The sequence below is a fragment of the Lutra lutra genome, chromosome 10 (assembly GCF_902655055.1).
Source record: "Lutra lutra chromosome 10, mLutLut1.2, whole genome shotgun sequence".
Lineage (NCBI taxonomy): Eukaryota > Metazoa > Chordata > Mammalia > Carnivora > Mustelidae > Lutra > Lutra lutra.
The window spans coordinates 83,861,425-83,886,668 of NC_062287.1; the positions used below are offsets into that span (position 1 = coordinate 83,861,425).

Here is a 25,244-nt window from a genome sequence, read left to right on the forward strand (position 1 = left end):
TCATGATCTCAGGGTTGTGAGATGGAGTCCCAGATCAGGCTCCTCCCTCTGTCTTTCTCCATTCCACCCCCCAACCCCTGCTCCTCTCTCTCTCTCTAAATAAATATATATATATATATATATATATATATATATATATATTTTTTTTTTTTTTTAAAGAAGAAGAAGAAGAAGGAAGCTTTTCCTCTTGGCTGAAGTGTGGTGAGAGGAAGAAGACTGAATTTTAGCCCCCACTTGCCTTCCCAGCTGGGCACTCCAATGTAGTAGATATTCTGCACAATGTACGCAACAATCTTCAGTGTGTGTGTGTGTGTGTGTGTGTGTGTGTGTAGACTGGTCTCTTCTCAGAGTATTATCACCTGTTCAGCAATGTACTTGGCAAGTCTTAGAGAAAAAAAGGTTGGAGATGAAGCCTGGGCATTACTTTCCTTTGCGGAGTCACTCAGTGCAGACAAATTGGTCATCACTTTTAAGTCTCCTTTAGCCCTTAGAATCTGGGAATATGCCTTGAGCAACATGATCATTATAACGAAAAGCATGTGGCTTAAAACAAAGTGGAAATCCTGTGGAATGCGCCAAAGCACAGTAATGATGGACATGCATGTGTTTCAGCCACTAGCATACACTTTCCTTCTTTAGATCATCCCCATTTCCCTCGTGCCTGATTGGGGTAGGAGTGTAATTTCAGAGACTGATCTTCTATGGATTCTTCTTTTCCCTGCCCTCATATAGCCAGGGTTTGGGCATGTAAACTGATATTGGCCAAACAAGCATGATCTCCTCACTTGAGACTTGGAATTTTGGCCTATTGACTTGACACCAAAGGAAATCATTCCCCTAGCTAGCTGCCCTAGGGACAGAGTGTGGCTGCATCTCCACTCTGTTTTGGAGGTTGCCTTCTGTTTGTTTCTTGGAGTTTCTGTCCATTTCCAACTCTGGCATCCCTTCAATCTTTCTAGTGATCTCCTGGTTGCTTATATCAATAGTAAGTTTGTGTTACTTGCCCAAGATTCCAACTGGTATAGCAGTGCGAAAGTTGAAAATAGCATTAATAACATGAAATGCTGTGAGTCAAAAATCTCCATTGCTAGAGACTATGTCTTTTCATGCCAGGATTATGTTTCACCTGTTGGTCCAAACACCATTTCTACAATAACAACAATCATTATGTTAGCTTATATTTATTAAGCACTAATTGAGTATTAGGCTAAGTGTTTTACATATGTCACCACTTCTAATTCTTACAACAATGCTTCTAAAATAAATTATAATATTATAGTTATTTTAAAGATAAGGAAACTGAGGCTTGGAATAACTTGCCCCAAGATGAAGTTAAGAAGTGGCAGAGCCGATATTTAAACCTAAGTGTGGGTCACTTCAAGAATTGTGTTTATAACCACTCTGCTATTCTGCCTTCCTGACTCATACCTAGTGAACACTTGCCCAATATTTTTTCAAATAATGAAGTAGTCATGATAAATCAAATAATAGGAAGTTGAGAAAACCCACATATTTCCAAATTATGAACGAGCTTTAGGGAAAGATTTCAGTTCAGCCCGTTTATACACAGCCACATCTCAGAGCTTGGTATTTATGTGTTACCATCAGGACTCCATGTTTCCCTCTGTTCTTGGCTCATGGGGGTAGCCATGATATCTCAGCTGGGTCTTTCCTGCCTGTTAAATATCTACTGCACTGAGCATTCTCCAAGCTCCCAGCAAGTTCATTAGTTACCTGAAAATACCTACCTCATCTGTCATCAACACTCAAATGGCCTGCGGGATTTTTCATTTCCACTCCATTTTCCAAACCCTTCCTAGCATTTACCTCCCACATCTGGAATCAATCCTGACCAGAAGCAAAATGCTGAACGGTTGGGCTCCTCCCAGGGCCGCTTTTCTCCCGAGGAGTGACAAGAATATGTTGTGTATGAATTAGCCATTCTCTTCCTGAGGAAACTGCCACGGCAGAGGCTGCCTTCATGCATTCTAATTTGCTCATATACATGCTCTGTCTTAACTTGTTGAAGCAAAATATTTAGTTCAACATTTGCAGTCATTAGAGCCTAAAAACACCAAATTTTAAAACTAGATTTATTTGAGTTGTAAATTGTGAGAATCCTTTAAAAATACCTCAGCTCGTTATCCTTTTATCTGTCTCTGTAGAAAAGATTTGAGACGGAGGCTTAAGAAAACATCTCTGACTTTCAAGTCTCCTGCCGCTGCCCCCGACACTGTTTCTGTCTGTCCGAAACCCACTCTAGGGAGAAAAAAGACGATCAGTTTGCCAATTACAAGGAATTCAATTTCAAGAGTGACTTAAACATTCGATTTTATGCTATTTTTTTTTCTTCCTTTTCTAGGTAGTTTGGAGGCCAACTTCATAGACTTCTAGAATTCCTTTCAGGGGACAACTGTCAGATCCTCATGAAGGAACAATGGTTAATTTAAATTTTTCTTTCTTTTTTGGGGAAAAGGAGAGTAAGATTGAATAGGAAAGGTGACCTCAAGATACTCAATTCCAGACATCTATTTCTGAGAATATCTTCATGAAAGAAAAAATTAGTAACAATAAAAACTGCTTTCTGACAACCTCTAAGAAAATATGTGTATGTAGTAGATGAAAAAAGTCTCTCTCTTGATTAGGGAAACTGTGTTATTTTAGGAACACAGCACATCCTGTCCTTAATTTCAAATAACCAAAAGATTTTTTGTTTTGTAGTGCCAGAGGAAGCACAGTAAGAAAACTCTAAGATTTAGCCCTCAGCACCTGCAGGGAGATTATCTAGGCTGATGAAGTAAAATATTGCTATGGCTAATAGCAAGTTACAAAACAGGAGAGAGAAAATAATGAAAGGCAATCGGGAATCTAGCAGAGGCCTTGATTTAAGACCGCGAATCTAGGCATTTTGTTCGGCTTTCTTTAAGGTCAATAACTGAACCATGACAAGATTTTTAAACAGACTCTGTTGTAAACAATTTTGAAGTGCCCATCCTCTGCCGTCACCATGCGAAGGGTCTGCTCAGCTGTATGAAACCCACCGTGCAGCCTAGCACACGCACTAGGCACTGTGGGGGAATGCAAATGAACCGCCAGACCTTTTTTACTCAATTGGGCAATGCAAGGGTGAAACTCCTGAGAAAGCAAATCCAACCTCCGGATCCCGGGAACAAAAACAATGTGAACAGTAAGCTCTTTGAAAAGAAAACTGCTTCCCTATGGTAGAAAATAAGGGGGAAGGGGGCCCATGCAGGGAGCCCAGCAAGCAGGGAAGGTGGGCCCTAGGGAGTGTGATATTACACAGGAACATAATGGGGTTGACTGCATACTTGTCTAATTACTAGAGCTATTAAAATCTCTATAATTTAGATTCAGGCAAAAAAAAAAAAAAAAAAGGCTTGTATAAATGCACACACATGCTCCTGATTGAATTTTATGAATCCACCCCTCTTGATTCTAAAAGGATACCATCCTGCTGTGTCCATGTGGCTGCTAAACCTGAGTGACCTTCTCCCCCGCCCCCGGCCCTGCCCCTGGCCCCCAGACTAGTGTATCTGTTACTGTAATAAGCAGTTAGGTTAGATAAGGCGCTGGGTGACGGGATCATCTGTGTTGAAGCCGGATTATAATGCCTCGGTCAACGGATTTAATCTAAACCAAATGCTCTGGGATTCTGTACGCTCAGGGAACAGAAGAAAATATAAGTTTTATATTTGCCCAAGTTCAAACACAGAGCAGACGGAGAGATTCCAGAAGCTCAGAGAGTGGTAGCAAAAAATATGTTGTTTCTCCTCTGTTCAACCAAAGGAATAGATAGGGTATACTTTGTATTCACTTCTTTTCTCTCTCTCTCTCTCTCCTGTGCATTTTATTTTCTCTTGACACAAAGGAGGGTCATCTGCCTAATGCCAAACTAAACTGGATCAAACAAATACTTAGTACATAGTAGGTGCTCAATAAATAAACACTTCTTGAATGAGTGAATGGACAATGGTTAGTATTGGGGTTTAGTGCCCATGCTTTCAGCCTCAGGTGTCACTCTGTTCTTCCTCAGCTGTGAGACCATGGGCAGTTTACTTAACATCGGTGCCTGTTTCCAGATCTGCAAAATGGAGCTAATAATACACATGAGGACTAACCAGGTTAATAAATGTTATGAACTAGCATAGTGCCTGATACATAGAGGGTATCTTCCTAGCTAACATTTACTGCCTCTGGTCCCTGTGTTCCCACCCACTGGGCAACACTTCCCCTCCTGACAATCTTGGTACCGAAGGTGGGAATGGTGGCAGGGATGACAATTTTCTGAGACCCCAGGAGAGATAAATATAAACTCAATAACATTTTGAAAGACATCTCAAAATTTACTCTTTGCATCTGTCAGAAGCCAGCATATCTTAAAGTTGAGAGGCTTCTGCTGAATGAGGTGATATCTTGATGATATCTTCTAGTCTATATTCAAGACACAGAGAGAATAGGTGAGTTTCCCCAGACCACAGAGCCTGATGAGGAGAGCAGAGATGATTCCTTATTTACTACCTCCAAGTCTACTGCTCTCTTCCCCAAACTCTTTCAAAGAGTGCTTCCCAAAGTAGCAAATTACAGTTATTATCCTCTGCAAGCAATATTTTTTATATCACCATTCACTTATTTATTCACTCAACAAAGATGTTTTGACAACTATATGCATTTAAATATCTATTTGTTCAGCTACTTTCTGTCCCTTTACCCCATGTTCTTTCCTTCAAAACACTTATCACTAGTTGTTATCCTACCTATTTTTTGTTTCCCTTTTTTATTGACTCTGCACCTTCCCCAAGTCAGTAAGGTCCATAAGAACTAAGATTCTTTCTCATTCAGCATCATAGGCCCAGTCCCCAAAATGGTGTTAGCATATCACAGAACTTCCATTAATAGATGTTACATGAATAAATGATGCCAATTTTCTCTAGATTTGGGGTATTCCTTGCTTTTTAAATTCTTGAGTAAACTATAGTCATATAAAAGTATGTTATCAGCACCTCTTTAAAATAACTTTGCTAACTTTCAGCTGAAGCACTTGCCCTCCCCTCCTCTACTGAGGATCAGAAGGTCCCTTCTCCCCAATTTACAAGGATGTCATGGAACCCCTCCCCTACTGGCTGCAAATCTCTCACTTCTAGCATCCAAATACTCCTCTTCTTCATTTCAGCATTAACTGATTTTGAATTTGAATTTTTGATTTGAATTTTGATTTTGATTTTGAATTCTAAGTCTGTGATCTCATTCTTTCCCCTACAATAGTCCAATGATACTTCTTTTAGTACACTTTCTTCTTTTATATCCACATGAAATCTATGCCTAATTTGAAGATTATTCCTTTCTTCAGAAAAAAAAAAAAAAGGAAAAATGTTTTTCTACGCTTTATCTCATCTGATGCTAAAAACAACTTCTGGGGGTGTTGAAGGAATATTAGTATTCTCATGTCATTGTTGAGAAAATAGATATGTCCCATGGGTAGTAAGAAGCACAGCCAGAGTCGAAATGTGGCTCCTCATTTGATACTGAACAAAGATTTAATGAGCACCTACTGGTTTCCGGGCACTGTGCTAGGCTCTGGGAACAAAGCAGAGAACAGACAGAGCAGATTTACAGGGTGTCTTGGACTGCTAAATCTAGACCTTTTTGAATCTGGGAACTCTAGCCAAGGACAGTGGCATTAAACCATAACCCAATATATTTTTCATATAAAAATGTAACAGTTTAAGGTCATTTGTAAACAACACCTCAAAGAATGTTCAAAGTCATTTTAACCCCATTTCTGACTGAGGGTACAGTTGGTTTTGACTAAATTAAACTGAAGTACATTTATAACACGACTCAGAATGAAATGATCCAAAATTTATCTGCATGTTTGGAAACATCACCATCTTCTATATATGTGCATAGTACAGCAGTGGAGCGGGCTGGGAGTTCTGATCCAAGGTACCCTATTTCTCTGCGGCTGGGTAGCCGCGATTTCCAGGCAGACTCCAGACGTCTGAGACCGCTCTTCTGTGGAGGTTCCGCTCAGGGCTGCCAGGCCTGTCAGCGATCCCTATTATTCTCCTGACAGACAAGAGAAACAGCGTGTATTCCCTTCTGCCTCTAAGAGTAGCAAGTAAAATGGCTTTGTGATTTTAAGAAATGTTGACTTAATTAGCTTTTTCCTTCCAGGTAATAAGTGGTTTCTCCAAGGAATGCCCCAAATTAACAACACTGAAGTTTATATTTCCTTCCCTTTTCCCATTTAAGATTCATAGATGCAAAAACTATACTCAAAAATGGTAAGAAATCTTCATGGTTTATTGTTTTTGAGTATAACAAGATAAATTACCACAGTTACAGTTAAAGTCTGCTTCATCTGACGTGTATTTTAAAATTTTCCATTGAGAGGTATAGATCCAACGTCTCCTAAACCTTAAAGAATATTGAAATCAGAAATATCTTCCCTTATATCAGAAGTTCTTTATGTGAAAGTTCACAGATGTTTTTCAAGTAGGTCTGAGAACTCCATGAAATAGTAAGAAAGAAAAAAAAAAAAAGCTTTGTTTTGTACGTGCATTTTGTAAGCTTCTGGCTTTTCAAATGATTCTCAGAGATAGTACATGAACCAAAACAGTTTGAGAACTCCTTTACAAAGTCTGTTGATGTTTTAAATGTTGTCCATTCAGATATAAGTAATTTCACATCATTTTAAGATTGGGGGGAACATCTGGCCAGCTCGGTTGGTAGAGCATGTGACTCTTGCTCTCAGGGTTGTAAGTTCAAGCCCCACACTGGGTGTAGAGCTTACTTAAAATCTTTTTACTTAAAACCTTTTCTTTTTTTAAAGATTTTTTTAAACTTGCATTTTAAACCAAAATGTATAAATAATCACCAAAGATGTTTTTGAGACTATAAGATGCCTAGTTTACACTATCACATTTATTTCGTTTGTGCAATTTTGAGAAGTGTTTCTTGCCTCTGAAAAGCAGAAAGGACAATCCAACTATAACTCTGAGGATGTAGCTCCTGAACAGCTGACTGAAAGGAAGTTCTATAAAGCAGATCCTCTATCCCCACTGTAACAGTTTGTGGTCTGGCATGAGAGGGGAGGATGGCTTCCCCTCACTTTCCCATAACACTGCTCTTGCAGTGGGACTGCTGGGCATTAGCACTGAGTCTTTGTGGGCAGAGCCCTGGCCCAAGTAAATGAAAAACAAGGGTCTCTGCCCTCCAGGCACTTGCCACCTAGTTGGGGAGACAAAACATGTGTTCAATATATATGCAACTTTTTCCAACAGGCCTCTCTATAGACTGGAAAGACTAGACAATATAAACAAGATTAAAATATAAAGTCTCTATGGCTAATGCTGCCTTTGACTATGACATGTCTTCTTATTAATTTATAAATATAGCTGATTTATCCGTGTTGGTAATTCTTCAAAATCAGTATGTGAAAAATTCAGTTATTTTGAAAAATAAACTTTAGGATTAAATTTCTAAATGAACCACACAGATTTCTTTTTATAGAAGGGGACTTTCCTAAATTTGAGTCTTCGGCAATCTAAATAATTGGCCTTTCTATCACAGCCTTTGGTTTGCAAGTAGTTGAAGAAAGTCTTCTTTCCTATAAGATAGAAAAAGAGAAATATATGTCTACACGTACATACATATACTTATCTATACACACACACACACACACACACACACACACATATATATGAAGTTCAATAGAAGTTGCTATCTTAAAAATATTTATCAGAATAGGTACATTAAAACTTGATAAGGTTTGTAAAATTTATAGAGGCATTCCCTTCAAGGCCTGATGTGAGTTATGAAATCTAATTTTGTTTTCATAGCTCTGTGATAAAATTTTATCAATGTTATAAAAAGGAGTCTTTACTAAGACTGACCGGAAATCTGAACTATCTGGCCAGGCAATAAAAACACATTCCTTAGCTGCAAAGTGTCAGACAAGCAAGGTGTAACTGAAATTGATCGATAAGTCTTCCTTTTACAGTTGAGTGCATTCACTTTACCTCATAGGATAATAGTTTTTTTTTTAATGGTTTTTCCATTAATATCAGACTTCAGTGTTAGTAAGAAACAAGAAAGACATAAAAGGGAGAGAGACATACCATCAAGAAAGAATGTTGTGATCTTTAATGGTAGAGCACTTGAGCTCAGAGGAAGTGCTTGTGTGGGTGAGGGGTGGGACTTTTGTTTCAGACTGTTATGGATTGAATTGTGTCCCCTCCTCTCCACTCCCGCCCCCCCCCCTGCAAATTCATATATCAAAGTCCTAGCCCTCAGTATCTCAGAATGTGTTCTTGTTTGGAAATAGGGTCTTTGCAGATGTAATTAGTTAAGATGAGGTCATACTGGAGTAGGGTGGCCCCAATCCAATATGGCTGGTATCTTTATAAAAGAGGGAGATTTGGACATAGGCACCCAGGTATCATGTCATGTGAAGATGAAGGCAGAGATTAGTGTGATGATTCTACAAGCCAAGGAACAACAAAGATTGTCTGGAAACTACTCAAAGCTAGAGCAGAGGCATGGAACTGACCATTCTGTTAGAATGAGGGAACAAAACCTAGAGAGGGAACAAAACCTGCTGCCAACTTGATGTTGGCCTTCTAGCTTCTAGAACTGTGAGACAAGAAATTTCTGTTCTATAAGGCACCCAGTTTGTGGTACCTGTTACAGCAGCCCTAGCAACTAATACATGGGGGAATACAGCTACTGGGGTAAAGAAGACCCCAGATGTCTTGCTCTGTCCTGAAAAGTAGGTGAGGGCCATTCCCATGCATATGGCAGTGCCCCTCCTATTGTGGATTGGGCATCCAAGTGTAGCTGACTCTGCATAACTTAGTTGTCTTCAGGGAAATCTTCCAAACAGGCAGTGACTAAACTATTACTCCTTGAAGGCATCCAGTAATCTTTCAGAGTCACTAATACCAGTAACCTGAAATTCCTACAGGTTTTGAGGTTCAAACCCTAGCTCTGCCTGGTGGCTTTTTTAAAATTTATTTTTTATTATTACTTTTTAATTTTAATTCCAATATACTTAACATACATTGTTATATTAGTTTTGGGTGTACAATATAGAGATTCAACAATTCCATACATTACCCAATGCTTATCACAACGAGTGCACTCCTTAATTTCCATCACCTATTTCATCCATCCCCCCACCATCTTTGGGCAAGATACTTTACCTCTTAGAAATTCAGCTTCCTCATTTGTAAAATGCAAAAGTAGAAGTAGAAAAAATATCTACTTCCAAGGGTGGTCATGTGTATGGATGACAACAGTGTAAAAGTCCAACATGGTACCTGACATGTGTAGACATTCTACCAGCATTAGTGCCCTGCTGCTTAAACATTTATGATCTCATTGTTCTGTATACCAAATACAAAACGACTTGCCCAACAGTGCAAGAGGCAGGACTCGACTCAGGCCTCTGACACCACATACAAAGATCCTTCCCTGGAAAGAATCCCCTCCAGCCCTTGGCCACCACTAAGCTGTGCCTCAGCCTCTTTCTGTTGCTCTGGTGAAATCTGGACAGGGCTTCTGAGGGTGAAGATGATATGGATGCAGGTCCTAGTGAATACCTGTAACAAGGCCTTACCAAGCAGATGGATAGGCTTCCTGGGGTCAGCTGGAATTCTGGCTGTCACAACTCTTGTTGCTCAGTTGTATCTCACAACTGAATCAGAATCAGACTTTTAAAGTTGGGTGGAACTTTAAAGATGCAAGAGTCTACTTTCCTTATTTTATAGAAGGGATAGCAGTAGTTCGAGGGCCCTTGGCCAGTTAGCATGGAACTGACTGGTCTTACGAGCCACAGTCTAATATTCCTTCCATTTTATTATGTGCCCAGTAATTACAATGTTAGCCTGGGAAAGGAGGAACCAGAATAGATCCAAAGCTATGTAAAATATTCTCAGAATAAACTTTACCATTGAAGAGAAATGTGGCTTTAGTGGAATCAAGGTCCTTCCTAGCTTTATAATGTTCAGACCAAGGCAAGGTGAAAGTCAATTTCAAAATGGTGCAGCAACTGCTATTTAGTAAAGGGATGGGAGTATATCAGTGCTTTTTAGTACGTACTCTGGAGGAAGTGAAGGTTGCTCATCTCAGTCCCCAGCACCTAGCAGCCCCTGAAGGAGCCCATGGCAGTTTCTGAGTAGGCAGAGGAAGTGAGGAGCAGCGACCTTTGTTTGGAAATCTCCTAAATTGGCTGACTCCCATTTACATGCTGTTTCTGTCAGTCTGGGTCACTTCTATGTCACTAAGTAAATATGCTGGAAATTATTAATATTTCAGACAAATGTTTAACTATTCTCAGATTATCTATGACACCACAGGCCAAAGTCATAGCAATCTAACCTGGGAGTGAGTTTACTTTACTTCATGATTTATGGAATGAGAATTCTAGGCGCTCTGTGGGACTAATTTAATACGAAACATTCAGATGTCTGTCTTATAATGCTATTCATCTTTCCTTAGCCTGCCCGCACCAGGGGGCATGTGGTTCAGAGAGCAGGCTCTCCCTTCTCAGCCACAAATCATCACACTTGTGAAAGGGGGTGACATATCTTCCCTTGCAAGCAGGCTGCCTGCAGCAGAGGCTGCTGAGCAGTTAAGGGTTCATTTGGGCACTGATGGGAGAATGCTCCATCAGACCTCAAGAGCATTTTGAAAGTTACAGTTGGAAAAGAAGGCATCATGATCAACCTTGTCCTGGTTTTCCTTGTGATGAAGGAAATTTAGCCAGGCTCTATTGTCTTAAGACTTGTTTTATAAGAGGTTTATGTGGTATTTTACAGATTGATGTGATAATGTGTGTCTTAGCTCAAGTTGCTACAATGAAGTACCACAGGCTTATAAACAACAGAAATTTATGGAACCTGGATGTCTAAGATCAGAATGCCAGCATGGTTATGTTTTGGTGAGAGTCCTCTTCTGGGTTGCAAACTACTGACTTCTCATTGTATCCTCATAGGGCAGAGAGCAGAGCAGATGAAGGAAACTCTCTAGTGGCTTATAAGGGCACAAATTCCATTCACGAGGGCTCCATCCTCATGACGTCATCAGCTCCTAATCACATTGCGGCACAGGGTTTCAACATATAAACCCTGTGGGAACACCTTGTTCAAAACAGTGCATGTGAAGAGAAGAAAATTCTACAAAAAGTCGAACTCTGATTCAATATGTATATTAAAAAGCAGGTTTTTAACCCATCAATTACCCTAAATCTTACATTCACTTAACAAATATTCATTAAGGCCTGCTGTAGGGTAAGGAATATTCAGGCACTGGAAATGCAGGTGTGAACAAGCCTGGCCTACTTTCAAGGAGCTTAGAGATCAGTGGGAGGAAAAAAAAAAAGACATCAACAGTGAAAAGTGGTAAGCAAAGAGGGCAGAGGGAGCACATGGAAGTTTCTAATAGAGATGAGTGTGGAGAGTGGCCAAGGACAAATTCCCAAGGAGAAGAAAGGTACAAAGATGTGGAAATAAGAGAGAACACACGATTTGGTGGGGGGGGGGGGGGACTGAGGGAATGTCTAGGATGAGGGGGGTGCAGATCTCTGTGAGCAAAGGGTGAGAAAACAGAGACCGCAGGGCTCGTGGACACGAAAGTCCCAAGGGTGTTGGGTTTGCTCTTTACTTGGATGACAAAGGTGGGGGTGGGGCACTGCTGAAAGATTTTAAGCAAGAACAACGTGGTATGATTTTCATTCTCAAAAAGTGATCTTGGCTATGACTTGGATAAAAATAATTGGAGAGGAGGAAGGCTGGGGTTGTACAATGGCTGGTTAAAAAAACATCAGGATCAGCCGTGTGAGCAATGCCGTGGCTGCAGTACGAGAGTGTAAGTAAACAACTTCAAAAGACTCAAAAATCCCACAAATGAACCCCTTTTATTCTTCCTAACAACAGTTGGAAATTGGTGCGATGAAAATTGCCCTTTGTCGTTGAGTCATTTCCTGAGCGAGGACCTGGAGTGGAGGACACTATTGATGCTTTTACATGCAACCACTACCCTGTGCCTCGCTGCTGGTGAGGACTCCTCCCCGAGAAGCCTCTTAAGTACACAGCTCCAAATCCATATCTAGTTGTGACCCCTATCAACTTTTGCATGGGAACTGGGCATTATCTAACAGATAATACTACTTCGTGGGTGTCCTGGATCATAACAAGGATTTACGGCTCAAACCCAGCAGACCACTGTCAAGCCCACTGAGCAGAACTCACATTTCAACCTTGAGAATGTTGTTGGCCAGGTTCGCCTTGCAGAGTGGAGGGAGGGGGAGAAAGGGTAATAAAAAATCAAAATCCACAATGGAATTCAGCCTATCAAAATGACTGCATGAAATAAGAGTCAAGGAAAGGTCTGATAAAGGGTCGGCATTCTGAACTGATTTGGGAAAATCACGTGGATGCCAGAGTGCCTTGAGTTTTAGATGCCAGGACATCCCTACAAGATCCGCTTCCCCAGAAGGAGTTGGTTATATTAAGGAATATAACTTGTGAGTCCGTCTGGTATCCTTCCTGATATTATAACCAAAGGCACAGATTCCAACCTCAAGTTTGTCTTGCCTATATAGCAAAGATCTCCCCATCAAGGCCAATTTTGAGGATGTACGCAAGGGCAGGCCTCTCAGTGACTAAAGAGAAATAGTGACTGCCTAGATCATTCCATTGTTAATCCCTCCGTGGTGAAGAGAGAAAAGGACCATAACAATGGCAGAACAATGGTCTATACCAAAAATGCCTTGGAGCCCCAAAAGGCAGCCCTGTCGACAGCTTTCTGAGGAAACCAACCCACACTGTTGCTTCAACAGGCCAGCTGTGCTTTGTATCCTGTGATCTCTGATACCCTAATCTAAAGGAATGAGTAAATGGCTGACCTCTGGCCATTCAGTCTTCCATCAAAAGACACAAAGAAAGTAATTCAGATGGTAGAGTGGCCCTGGAGCCAAAAGAAATATAAAGAGAAGGCAGGAAACAGAAGCCACGAATGAGCAGAGCAGACAAGTAAGCATCTTAGTGTAGAGCACAAGCCTGTGGAGAAGTAGAAAGTTCACAGCAGAAGCAAGAAGCACCAAGAAACAACCAAGTTACCAAGCTAAGAGCAGGAATGGTAGACTGCTGGGCGGCCATGTGGACAAAGACTGGCCTTGCATCTTGAACAGAGACCACCATGAAGCTTGTCTGCTGGGCTTCCCTTGTTGTACCCGAGTTTTCGCGTCCGAGAGACCACCAAGGAGCCAACAGTGATGCAATTGCACAAAGGTTTATTTAACAAGCTTAAGCTTGGGCCCAAGTATACCCGACACAGAAGAGTAGGGACTTGGACCCTGAACCAGATTACAGAGTTTTTAAAGGCAGAGTAGGGGTGGACTCGGCAGTGGGTGAGGACAAAGGGGATTAGGGATGATGTAAGTCTCTAAGGAATTTTGGAAGCAAGGTCTCTAGGACCTTAAGGGGCTAGCTATTGTTGGGAGAAAGGCTATTTATTACCAATAAAAATCTTCTCGTGAGACCCTTTAGATGTATATCAGTGGGTCATATGCTTGGGAATGCTTGCTGACACTATCTTGGAGGTTTAGAGATAAAGTTTCCTAAAGGAATTATTAAAGTAGACTTACAGGATCCTGGTTGGACCTGTTGGGGTAGGGGGTCGGTCAGGCTAGGATTGTCCTTAGCAAAACCTCAAGGGTTTTGAGTTGAGTCCCCAGGGGAGAGCCACTCTGTCTGTTTCAAAGGCTTGTCAGTAGGTAAGGAATTTTAATGATTTTCTTCTGCCTCTGTTTCCCATATCACCCTGCACATTCTTACTTCCTTCTTAATCCTCCCAACAAACCCCCATCACTAGAGGTAAATCGATTATGTTCTATAACTTGTAACCTGAGAAAGCTTAATTTAGTGCACAATACTTAATCCAGTTTTCATGTTAGTTCCCTATAATGGTTTCCCACTGCACTTAAAAAAGAAAAATCCAAATCCTTAGCATGATCCATAAGGCCCTCCACAATTTCATGCCCACCCCTCCCACCCAACCTTAAGGCTCTTAATCCAACATTCTAAGCCTCTGCACTATCCAAGTAATCACACACCTTTGCATGCCCAGCACCCAGAACAGAATAGAACAGAGAGTGCCTGGAGATAGATAGATATATGAATTAGTTCTTCAAAGAACTATTTTTCTTTGTATTTTCTGTCTTCTAAGGTATCTGTCTCCCAGCCTATATGGATTTCATTTACGGAGCAAGAGAACTGTTTTGAAAATTAATTTTTCTAAGAGGACTTGTCATTGAACTGAAATAATATCCTGTGGAATTTCACACTCTTAGATGAGTCTGCCGGGGATGTGGGCGGCTCAGGCTTCCGTGTTAACTAGACTTAGAGCAAACATAAAGAGGCTCGGCCTCCCCTTCCCCAGCAAGCAGCTCCTTCAGTGAGGAAAGGGTCCCTTCGGCAAATAGAACCCCATCCTTGTTCTAAAGCACTCTCTCTTTGTACATATAAAAATGTACCAGAAAACTCCAAGAAGCTTGTTTTTTTCCCCACAGTCAAAATTACTCTACTCCTTGATATGTGCACCATAGTCCAGACATTATTCCTGTGACCTTTAAATTAGCAAGATGTTATCAGCATTGAAGGCAGCTTAATTAACATGGGAAGCTCCACTACCTCAGACTCACTTGCTTTGCCTCCAATGTCTGGGTCCTGGTTACAGTGTCTGGGTGGTTGGTCCTGACTCAAGAACATTTCCATTATTTCTTCAGCAAATAGTGATAAGAAAATGTGAGAACATTGAGGCTCAAGCCATCACACATGCAGCAAGTGCTTCCTTGCCTTCATACTCCCGTGTTCTTGAAACTGGTCCTTGTACGGGCCTATTCAGCCAGAGCAGCCCCACCTTGGTTGAACAGCCATTTTGTTGTTTATGCAGTAAAACTTAAACTGACCCTGCCTCTCCCCCCCACCCCACCCCGGGGAACTTACTTAAAAAGCAAGTCTGGGAAACCAGTCCCAGGTAACAAAGCCCAAATACAAGGGTGGGTCAGGTCAGGTGGAGATAACAGCCGGAATGCAGGGATGGGTCAGGCCAGGTGGGGGTATCAAATCGGTGGGGGCGCATACTGTCTCCCTAGCTACCAAGGAGAATGGGCCCCGCCCCTTGGGTGCCCTTTGGGCTCCAATTCCGACCAAGGTGATAGGCTAGTTCAAATATCTACTATAGGGTAAATTGTAATTCAATTGGTCACTTATGTGTGACCTAGCAGGACTGTGCAGCTTTCTCTGTGTTACAATCTCATTGGTCACCTGTGCGTGGCCAGGCCCAACCACATGGCCTTTGCCCTTAAAAGCTAGTCTGTAAAGAAGAGAGGGGTCGCCTCTTTGCAAGAGACGGCCCTGGCCGGACAGTTTGATTCTCGATGCTTGGCACGAAATAAAGCTTTGCTTGACCTTCGCTTTGTATCAGTCTCACTCCTTTGACCACGGACCCAACAGTCCTCAGCACTTGAGCCATGCCCAGCTGATGGTCACAACATTCCTGGCCGAGCTCCTCAAAGTGTGGTCAGCTAACTTCTCGCCATCCCTGGGGCTTATCAAATGCAGGCTGCCTGATCCACTTCAGGCACACACAATAAGAACCTCTGTGATCAGCCTGGGGCTGTGTTTTATCAAGCTCCCCAGTGAAACTTGGAGAATCATACTAAGGAAGCAGCCCTGCTGATCCACAAATTGCTCCAGGAAGGATTGTTTTCAAAATAAAAGTGGGAATTTAAAGGCCCTTAGAAGAGAAAAGCATGGAAGACTGAGAAGACCAACAGGCAAGGAGAGAGAAGAAAGGAAGAGAAGAGGGCAAAGTGGTAGAAATGAAAAGAGTGATATAATCTGATCTCATACTTTGGGGGTGCCAAACCTAGAAGCTCTGGAAGATTCCCTTCTTTCCTCCATTCCGGTCCAACCAAGTCAGCTGGGTTACTTATGGAGAGTATGCCTTTGGGAAATTTCCTCTAAAATACAGCTGCTGGTGGTGGCACTTAGAGTCTGACTGCCCAGCTGCCTCAGTTGGTCTGACAGAGGTGACACCTTGAAAATCCACACCTGGCCAAACTCCCAGTATTCTTTCCCAGGTTCAAAACTTCTAGGACCAAAAAGCCAGGACCTAATGGATCTAGTGGTTGACTGAACCTTGTATCTACCCTTAAACCAGGACAGGAATACAAGCAGACAAGGAGCGATAGCATATCCAATTCAGAATCACCATTGTACTTGCCATATAAATACAATTTCTTGTCTTCTTTCTTTCTCCCTCCCCCGACCCAGTCGCACCATGGGCGTAAGCATTTCCTCTCCCCTCATATATTTCTATTTGCACATATGGTACAGGGTGACAGCCCACTGATAGTAGTTTCATATTACAGACTCACAGAACGAGAAAACACTGTAGCTGACAGCAGGTACCCACCATACAACCTTGTTACACAGTCCGACCATCTACTTTCATCAGCACTTACCTGAGTGGTGGTCCTTATTGATCTTCTTTGCAGCTGCTTATGGCCAAGCAGCCCTGAGCCATGCCATTTATGCAGAATTTTAGTTTACTGCATTAAGAACAAACAAAACTGCTGCTCTTTCTGCTTACCTAGCCTTAGGAGGCTTTGAGATGTGTTCAGAAGCAAGAGGGAATTGGAGCCATTGGTTTAATAAAAACAACTGAGGATCACCAATGGGTCCAAATTCCATTCAAGTGAGGACATTTGCATCTGATTTGTGATGACCTAGAATAACACAGATCTGTGGGTTTTGATTACTCTCTTCCAAATGATGCCAGAAAAAGCAAAAACAAAAACAGAAACAACGGCTGCTGCCTTGGTAAACCACAAATCTCAATGACACTCAGCACACCTGGGCTATTGTTAAAGATTAGCTCATAATCATAGCAATAGCCACTAGCCGCAATTTCTAAGTGATTCTTTTGTAAAGAGAACAAATTTATCTTTCCCTTTTTGTTGTTTTTTGGTTTGCTTCCTTAATCCACACACACACACACACACACACACACACACACACACACACACACACACACACAAATTAGTTATTGTGAACAATCAAGAAAAAAATGGAAATTCAGGATTATTGCTCTAATAAGACTACCCTGGTACATAAGTACCCAGATAAATGTTTCTTATTTATCAAACACTCTCAGTAAATCTCACCATATCTGTCAAACTTTCGGGCGTGTTACTTTTCGTCAGCAGGCTTAGAAACATACAGCTTCACCCCAACACGTAATCAGGCAACAAAAGCTAGAGATGGGGCAAAAATATTCAGAAAAGTCCTCCTGAGGACAATCGCAGATCCTGACACTCTGTTGATTGATATCTGGCTCACCTTAAGGGTGTTTGTGAACCAGTAGGAAATAAATTTCTGGAGAAGGCCACGGACTTGAAGACGTTTGTTTGAGTACTTAATAATAAATGGTTTCCAGTTGATAGGAAAATATTGAAATGTGACTTATATATACGAAACTGATTCAAATTTGATAAACATGTCCCCAAAGGAAATTGCTGGGTTTATTAAAAGCCTAGGGAGGCTAAACAGAATTGCAGTTGTCTTACCCTATAGTCCTTGCTGAGGTGGAGAAAGTGCTCCCCAGTCCACCTTGTAACCAAGCAAGGAGGACGGTCAATCATAAGGAAAGAGCAGGGCTGTCCTTGGTCTGAGTTAAAAGCGGCTATCAACTGCCGAGATACCCCGTGCAAGCTGTCGTCCACAAAGTAAGTGTCGCTGCCTTGCTGGTAAAATGTGATGTGTTGATGACTGTTATATTACATCTAAAATCCCATTTACTAGTAATAGAAAAGTTCAGTTAAGAGTTTTGCCTTATGTCTCCTGGTGCTTGATAGAGCGTTGTGTGATATTGCCAATTTTCGCTTCAGGCGTATTCACATGCAACAGTGAAGACTTCACAAGAATTTGCACATTTGATCCAGGGTGAAATTATGCCATTTTCATAGCAAATCAACTTTTCTTTGGCAGCAAAATGATAGGTACTTTTGCACCCAGAGAAATGTCTTTGTTTTCAAGGAATTTGAGAAAATTAAAAAAAGAAAAAAAGAAAGAAAAAAAAAAACAAAGTTCTTTGTCTATGGAGATTGTGATCCAGGTGTTCTCAGCAGAGGCCCAGCAGGTAAGAATCCTGTTGTCCTGCTTTCTGACCTGGAGCACTTCCTTAACCTTTCTTATTTTGACTTTCTTAAAAAAAAAAAAAAAAAAAAAAAAAAAAAAGGAAAGAAAGAAAGAAAGAAAGAAAAAGAAAAATGGGGGTCACATGCAATCTTTCTCTCCTGTGTGTCAAAGGCCGTTCTGGAATGCCTTCCCATCTCTAACGTTGTACAACAGTGTCTGCAAAAGGGCAAATTGCTATGGATGTAATGTGAAATTTCACCTCAATGTGCTCTCCTTTTAGTGGTGTTGGAAGCAGCAGGAATTTACTCATGCAGCCCTACTGATCTGCAGACTGGGAGTAAATACTAGGCCTTTTGCAGCGATAACCAAGAGCCCCCCTTCAGTAGACATGATCTACTGCATCCCATGATGGTGGTGGATTGAGGAGTGAGTCAGCTGAGCCATTCTGTACACACCTAGCCAGGTTGCAATTTATACTCAGACAGAGCTGTGAGTGGCTTTCAGAGGGAGAGAGAGAAGAACAGTTCTCTGGAAATTTTCCACCAGGATCAGAAACCAAACTCTGCTTTGTCACTGCTATTTAAAACACCACCACCACCACCACCAACAACAACAGATTCTTTCTCCACTGCAGGGAGAAATTAACAGATAGGTTCTGGGCGGGGGGGGAGGGAGAGGGTGGGGGGCTTATGGACATTGGGGAGGGTATGTGTTATGGTAAGTGCTGTGAAGTGTGTAAACCTGATGATTCACAGACCTGTACCCATGGGTCTAATGATACCTTATATGTTAATTTAAAAAAATTAAAAACAACAACAACAACAGATAGGTTTTAATCTTCTTTTCCTATAGTGTTCCTTTCTAAGATTGCTAAGGAGCTCCCTTAACTCCTTACATGACTTTTCTTTTTAACAGTGCATAGATCCTTTCTCTAAATTCTGTGTTGAGGACACAGTCTATGACTCTTGCTTGCTGAGCTTAGTCTGGAATTATCCAGCTTTGCTTTTGGAAACAACGTGTTCTGTAGAGTCCTGCATTGCTACTACAGGCCAAACTGAAGGGAAATTGGAGGAGGAAAGATTGATTCTTGTGGTATTTCATTTTTATTCAGTAAATAAAGGATTTTAACATTAAGTCTTGGAAAATATGGTGGCCAAACCAGGAAAATGTTGGTTTAGGTCAAATTTAGTGTTAGGTGGTCAAACCGTCTATTTTATTATTGAATTACAGACACACACACACACACACACACTACTTGCCTCCACTAAATTACATATATAAATACATACCATGTATTTATAACAAGCAAATATAAATTACACATGTGTTTATGTGTGTGTGTGTGTGTATGTGTGTGTAAATATATATATACAAAATATTACTTGCCTCTGCTAAATTATTTTTCAATAATAATGTAGTTTCCTGGTTTTGTCTGGAAGAAAATAGATCTAAGATAGTTATTTTATTTACATTATTTTGTCTAGTTTTGTTGCCTTTCCAAGAACATATTTGAGGCATCAAATGCCATTCTATGTAAAATGTGGAGGGTAATAACTTTTTTTAAAAGATGTGATACAAAATTAGAAAGGATGAATACTTGTCATACCATAGCAAGCATGTGACTGTATACACATAGTTTACCCCCAGCAAAATACAGCACAAAATGCGATGGCTCTCATAGAAATTAACTGTGTAGATGTACCAGGAATTGCAGCTTGTCAGGTTGTGACACCACGATGTTTGTGGCTTCAGGGCCCTGCTGCCTTCGGATTCTGGCATAATTTGCCCTGACCTCCATCAGTTGCTTTAACTCTGTTAAAAAGATTATTTTGAGAGATATGTCATGTATTTATAGAAAGTAATTAAAAAGTCCAAGATGATGAAAACTCAAAGATCCCTCAGAAATCCTTGACTCCCACCCTGGACTCTCTCATTACACACTTGACTTGCTTATCACATCAGATACGTGTTAACATTCTTTGGATTTCTACAGAATGGTATTTCTGGAGAGGGCTTCCTTCCAGGCTTTGTACAAAGCCTGAATTGGAGGCTAACCTGGGAGTGGTCTAGAAGTTGAACCCAGTGAAAAGACGGTAAACACAGTAGTGTGAACAGTGTTCTAATTCAATGACAAATGGCATAAAGCACTCTTTTAATTTTGTTGGGGGTTTCTGTGAAAGAAATCATTCTAACAGCATCTGATTTGTTTTGCCAAAACAAATCCATTTTTCAAAAACCCAGTGTGATCCTTTGATGACTGACTTTCACATGCTAAATGTTTTCACACTATAGTATATAAAATAAGTTATAGAGTGGTTAGTTTTGAAACTGCCAGGCTGCCTTATTTTCTACCTCATAGTTAAGCCAGTAGGTCACAGCAAAATTTTGAGTGGAATGATTAATTGTCCCTTCGTAAATAAATACATAAATACATGTGTGTGTGTACGTGTATGCTAGTAGCCTTTCTCTCTTCTTTTTTTAAAACATCCTGAATATTTAGATTTCTAATTAAAAATTATTTCTAACTTAATTATTCCAGGAGAAACAGTAAATGGCAACTCATATAGCGAAATAAATTTCTTTTTTTCTCTCTCTTTTTTTAAAGATTTTATTTACTTGACAGAGAGAGAGTAGGCGGAGAGGCAAGCAGAGAGAGAGGAGGAAGCAGGCTCTCCGCCAAGCAGAGAGCCCGATGTGGGGCTCAATTCCAGGACCCCAGGATCATGACCTGAGCCAAAGGCAGAGGCTTTAACCCACTGAGCCACCCAGGCACCCCGTGAAGCAGATTTCTAAAGAATAGCTTAAACTTTTCTATCAGTCAGATTTCCTAGAATACATATCACGCATGGAAAAGAAGTTAAGACAACTGGGGAAAACCACTAACCTTTTCACCAGGAAGGTAACATGGGAACCTACATTCTGAGGAAAAGAATCGACTTTCACATCATAGTAATCCATGTGGTCACAGAACTGAAGATGTAAAAATAAATGTTTGTCTACACAGCCTTGTCCTTCGACCACAAAGCTAACATGGAAGAAAATAGTAGGGAAAGTAACATTTGCATTTCTTGTTTTCTCTCTCTCCTTCAGTTTTTCTTGGTAACAAGCTTGAATCTGGCAAGGGGGCCTACATTTCTATCTGTGTTTTGGATATCCTTTTGGCCAGTTGCCTGAGGCATAGTTAGCTTTATTTATCAGAAAGGCCCAAAGAACACAATGAGGCCAGGAGGGTAGGGGCCAGGCAACAGAAGACCATCCCAAGAGTATAAAAGATTAAGCATAAACAATGAAGAAAATGGGAAAGTTCTTCCTACTGCACCACTTGTTTGTTTACTATTCAATTGTACTGCAATATCTCAAGTGTGTTCATATTCCTAATTAGATTGAAAACTCTTTTGGGGAAGGAATCTTGGCTTATATTTCTTTTATAAGGCTACATAGTTTGGGAACACAAAGACTGTCAACTAATACTCACTAATGATAAGAACCCCCAAATCGGTGTGTTCCTCTAAGTGTAATGAGGGTCACCAAGAGCTGGGGTGGTGGGTAATGGTGAGTGATGAGGACAACAGCCTAGAAAGAATACAAAGATTAGAGCCTCTTCCTTGATGTAGGATGGCACTGGAAGAATAGTTGTGGCATCCCTGACAGCAGTCCTAGACATCCCAATAAGTCCTTGTCTTCCTACATTTCAGTCTTTATTCCTATACTTTTGTTCTGGGCTAAATATAAAGATATGATTGCAGCTGTTTTAAAGGTTCTGGTTTCTGTACCTTACATATAACACAGTAATAACAATTTTATGGTGACTTTTAAGAAGAAATAATCTAGTATTTGTTCTTTTAGGGATCCCAGGTGATTCACTTCCTAATCTTTTGATTTCTTTTAAAGTGATATCATGTTCTTCAGAATTCCTAAAAATTATGTCTTCATTAATGTATACCTACCCCCAAAAAGGGGCTTTAAATACCTCAGGCAAACAGGATAAAGGACAAAAGTTCGTTTAATAACAAATATATGTTCTTTTCCATTTCTATTACTTCTAAAATGAGCATATACATTCTTATTATTAAAAAAAGAAATCTGCAGGGGTACCTGGGTGGCTCGGTCAGTTAAGCCTTCTGACTTTGGCTAAAGTCATGATTCAGAGTCCTGGAATCAAGCCCCCCTTTAGAATCCCTGCTCAGCTTAGACTCTGCTTGTCCCTCTCTGTCTGCCCCTCCTCCCCCTGCTCATGCATAAATAAATAAATTAATTAATTAATAAAATCTTTTAAAAATATCTGCAAACTGTATAGTTGCAATTAATAAACCATTAGATTTTAAATAACTTGAAAGTAGGAAGTCAACAGAGCCTCCTTTCCTCAGGGTTTATGCTAAGGGAACACATTCAAATGGGGCCATTTAGAATTTCTGAAAATAAGCCCCTTGGATAAGGCTCAAGGCTAACAGAACTTTGAATTCTTGAGTGCAAACAATGTCAACAGTGAGTTTCCAGCACAAAAGTATATAAATTTAACTTTAGCGGGGCGCCTGGGTGGCTCAGTGGGTTAAGCCACTGCCTTCGGCTCAGGTCATGATCCCAGGTCCTGGGTTCAAGCCCCGCATCGGGCTTTCTGCTCAGCAGGGAGCCTGCTTCCTCCTCTCTCTCTGCCTGCCTCTCTGCTTACTTGTGATTTCTCTCTGTCAAATAAATAAATAAAATCTTAAAAAAAAAAAAAAAATTTAACTTTAGCAACACCGAGTAGAAAAGTGTGGAAGAAGGTAATTATTAAAAAGCATCACGATGGGATATAAAATTCAGAAAGCAAGCTCTTTAAAGAGAACACTATTTTAATTCTTCAAAAACTCAATGGAAAAGAGACTGTCTCCCATACCTTTTTGGATTATAAAGCCATGTCCTGTGGAAACGCAGATGACCATGTCTCGTTCTATGTCGTCCCATGAGTGAATTGGTTCTCCATCAGGTGTGTACAGTGTTGTGGCTGGGCGGACCATTTTAAGACGAGAGGAGCAGTCACTCAGCAGCTGAAACACAAAGGGACTGACGTTTTGGAACGTGAAATGTCACAACAATAATTAAGTCTTAAAGAATCAACTCCTTTAAGGGAGCTATTATCCTAGGTTGAATATTTATTTTACTTGTAATTTTTAGAAAGAGGTATAGAAGGAGCTGGAAGAAGAGCGTATGAAATTTCCCCAAAGTGCTTTAACAATGAAGAACTTCAGTGCTCTTAGTGGATTTTTCCTTGTAGTTCTATTTCCATGTGGAAGAAGGCATCTTGCTACTTAAAAAATGCCTAAATATGAAAGAGAATTGAGAATCTAGAGAGAATCTTGAGACGAGATTTGAGAATCTAGACTTGTCAGAATAGCAGAAAGTAATTTTGTTTGTTTGTTTGTTCCAAAAAGCAAGGAACCTGAAGGACAAAAGCACTGACCCAGAGATGGGGTGGCCTAGGCCTCTGGCTTCTCCATGACCTCAGACTAGTCAGGCAACTTCTCTATAAGGAGAGTCCCTTCAACTATAAAGTCGAAGTTTTTATCTAAGACCTCTTTGATTCTATGATTAGGAAGTCTTTTTTCCCCCTTTTTTAATTTGGAAAATTTAAAAATTATCTATAAGAGCCTTACTCAGTTTTTCTCAGTTTTCCTTGAAATATTCAAAAATATATATATATAGATACAAAGTGTTGTTAGGTCCCCCAATAATGGGTCCGTTATTAAAGGAGCAAGACTGATATAAAGCGAAGGTCAAGCAAAGCTTTATTCCGCGCCAAGCATCAAGAATCAGACGGAACGTTCGGGGCCACACCTCTTACAAGAGAGGGCGACCTTTCTCTGTTTCACAGACTAGCTTTTAAGGGCAAAGGCCATGTGGTTGGAACTGGCCACGCACAGGTGGCCAATGAGATTGTAACACACAGAGGAAACTCCACAGTGATGTTAGGACCAATTGAATTACAATTTACCCTATAGTAGACATTTGACCTAGCCTATCACCTTGGTTAGAATTGGCGCCCAAAAGGTGCCCAAAGGGCAGGGCCCATACTCCTTGGTAACTAGGGAGACAGTGTGCATCCCCCCACTGATCAGATGTCTCCGCCTGGCCTTACCCACCCTTGTATTTGGGCTGTTACCTGGGGCTGGTTTCCGGGACTTGTTTTTAAGTAAGTCCCCTGGGGGAGGAGAGCAGGGACAGTTTAAGGGTTAAACAACAGGGTTATTGTTTAACCTTGATGGAAGCCTCTGGCTAAATAGGTCCTTACAGTGTCAACAGTACTAGAAAGATCAGTCAATATGTTGTCAGACCCCTAAAGGCAGTTCCATGAACGTGTGAATAAGACTTTAAGACAGAATAATAAAAGCCAGGAGGAGGAAAATTAGAGGTTTCTACACATTTGCCTATATGACTTTTTCCTCCCATATATGCCAAACGCCTGTTCCTCCAAAATGCAGGACCACGTCGACAGGAACCACAAAGATAGATCTACTTAAAGGCTATGACTCACGACAATGAGGCCTGGCAGGGGGCAGAACTGGGCACATAATGACACCTTGCATATGGAAAATGAATCAGCAATGTGAAGCAAGACAAGACAGTGATGAGACAATGTAATCAGAGAGTGCAGATTCCACCCACTGCTCTGGGCAAGGGATGAGTGAATTGAATTGAGTAGAATTGAAATTACCCAAGAATACATTCCCTTCTGCAGATCGTCAGAGAAGAACAGTGGGAGAGTGGTCTCAGATGCAGCCCTAGTCATCCTGCTAGGTAACGGCCAGTCAGCAGCGGTCTGACTCCATACTGTGCATGTGAACCAGCATGGGGTCTGAAGATCCAGTAGAGCATCCTGACAGCTCCCAAGTCAAAATTTAGGGCAACCAAAGAGAACTGATCTATCCTGTCTGTTTTCTGTCAAAAAATCTCTCCTTGTATAAGGAGGTATAGATAAAAAATTAACAGCAGCAACAATATGAGGCTTGTGAAAGTATTCTACAACATAAAAAGCTGTAT

The 25,244-nt window shown here is 40.9% G+C and overlaps 1 protein-coding gene across 1 annotated transcript in view; it reads right to left on the reverse strand.

The window, feature by feature from the left end:
• Positions 1–6,313: 6,313 nt before the first annotated feature.
• Positions 6,314–25,244, reverse strand: part of DCDC1 (doublecortin domain containing 1) — a 433,096-nt gene continuing 414,165 nt past the window's right edge. The window contains 3 exon segments of the mRNA XM_047690790.1: positions 6,314–7,630; positions 19,930–20,039; positions 23,104–23,254. Coding sequence (XP_047546746.1) covers positions 7,568–7,630; positions 19,930–20,039; positions 23,104–23,254 — 324 coding nt within the window. The 3' untranslated portion in view covers positions 6,314–7,567.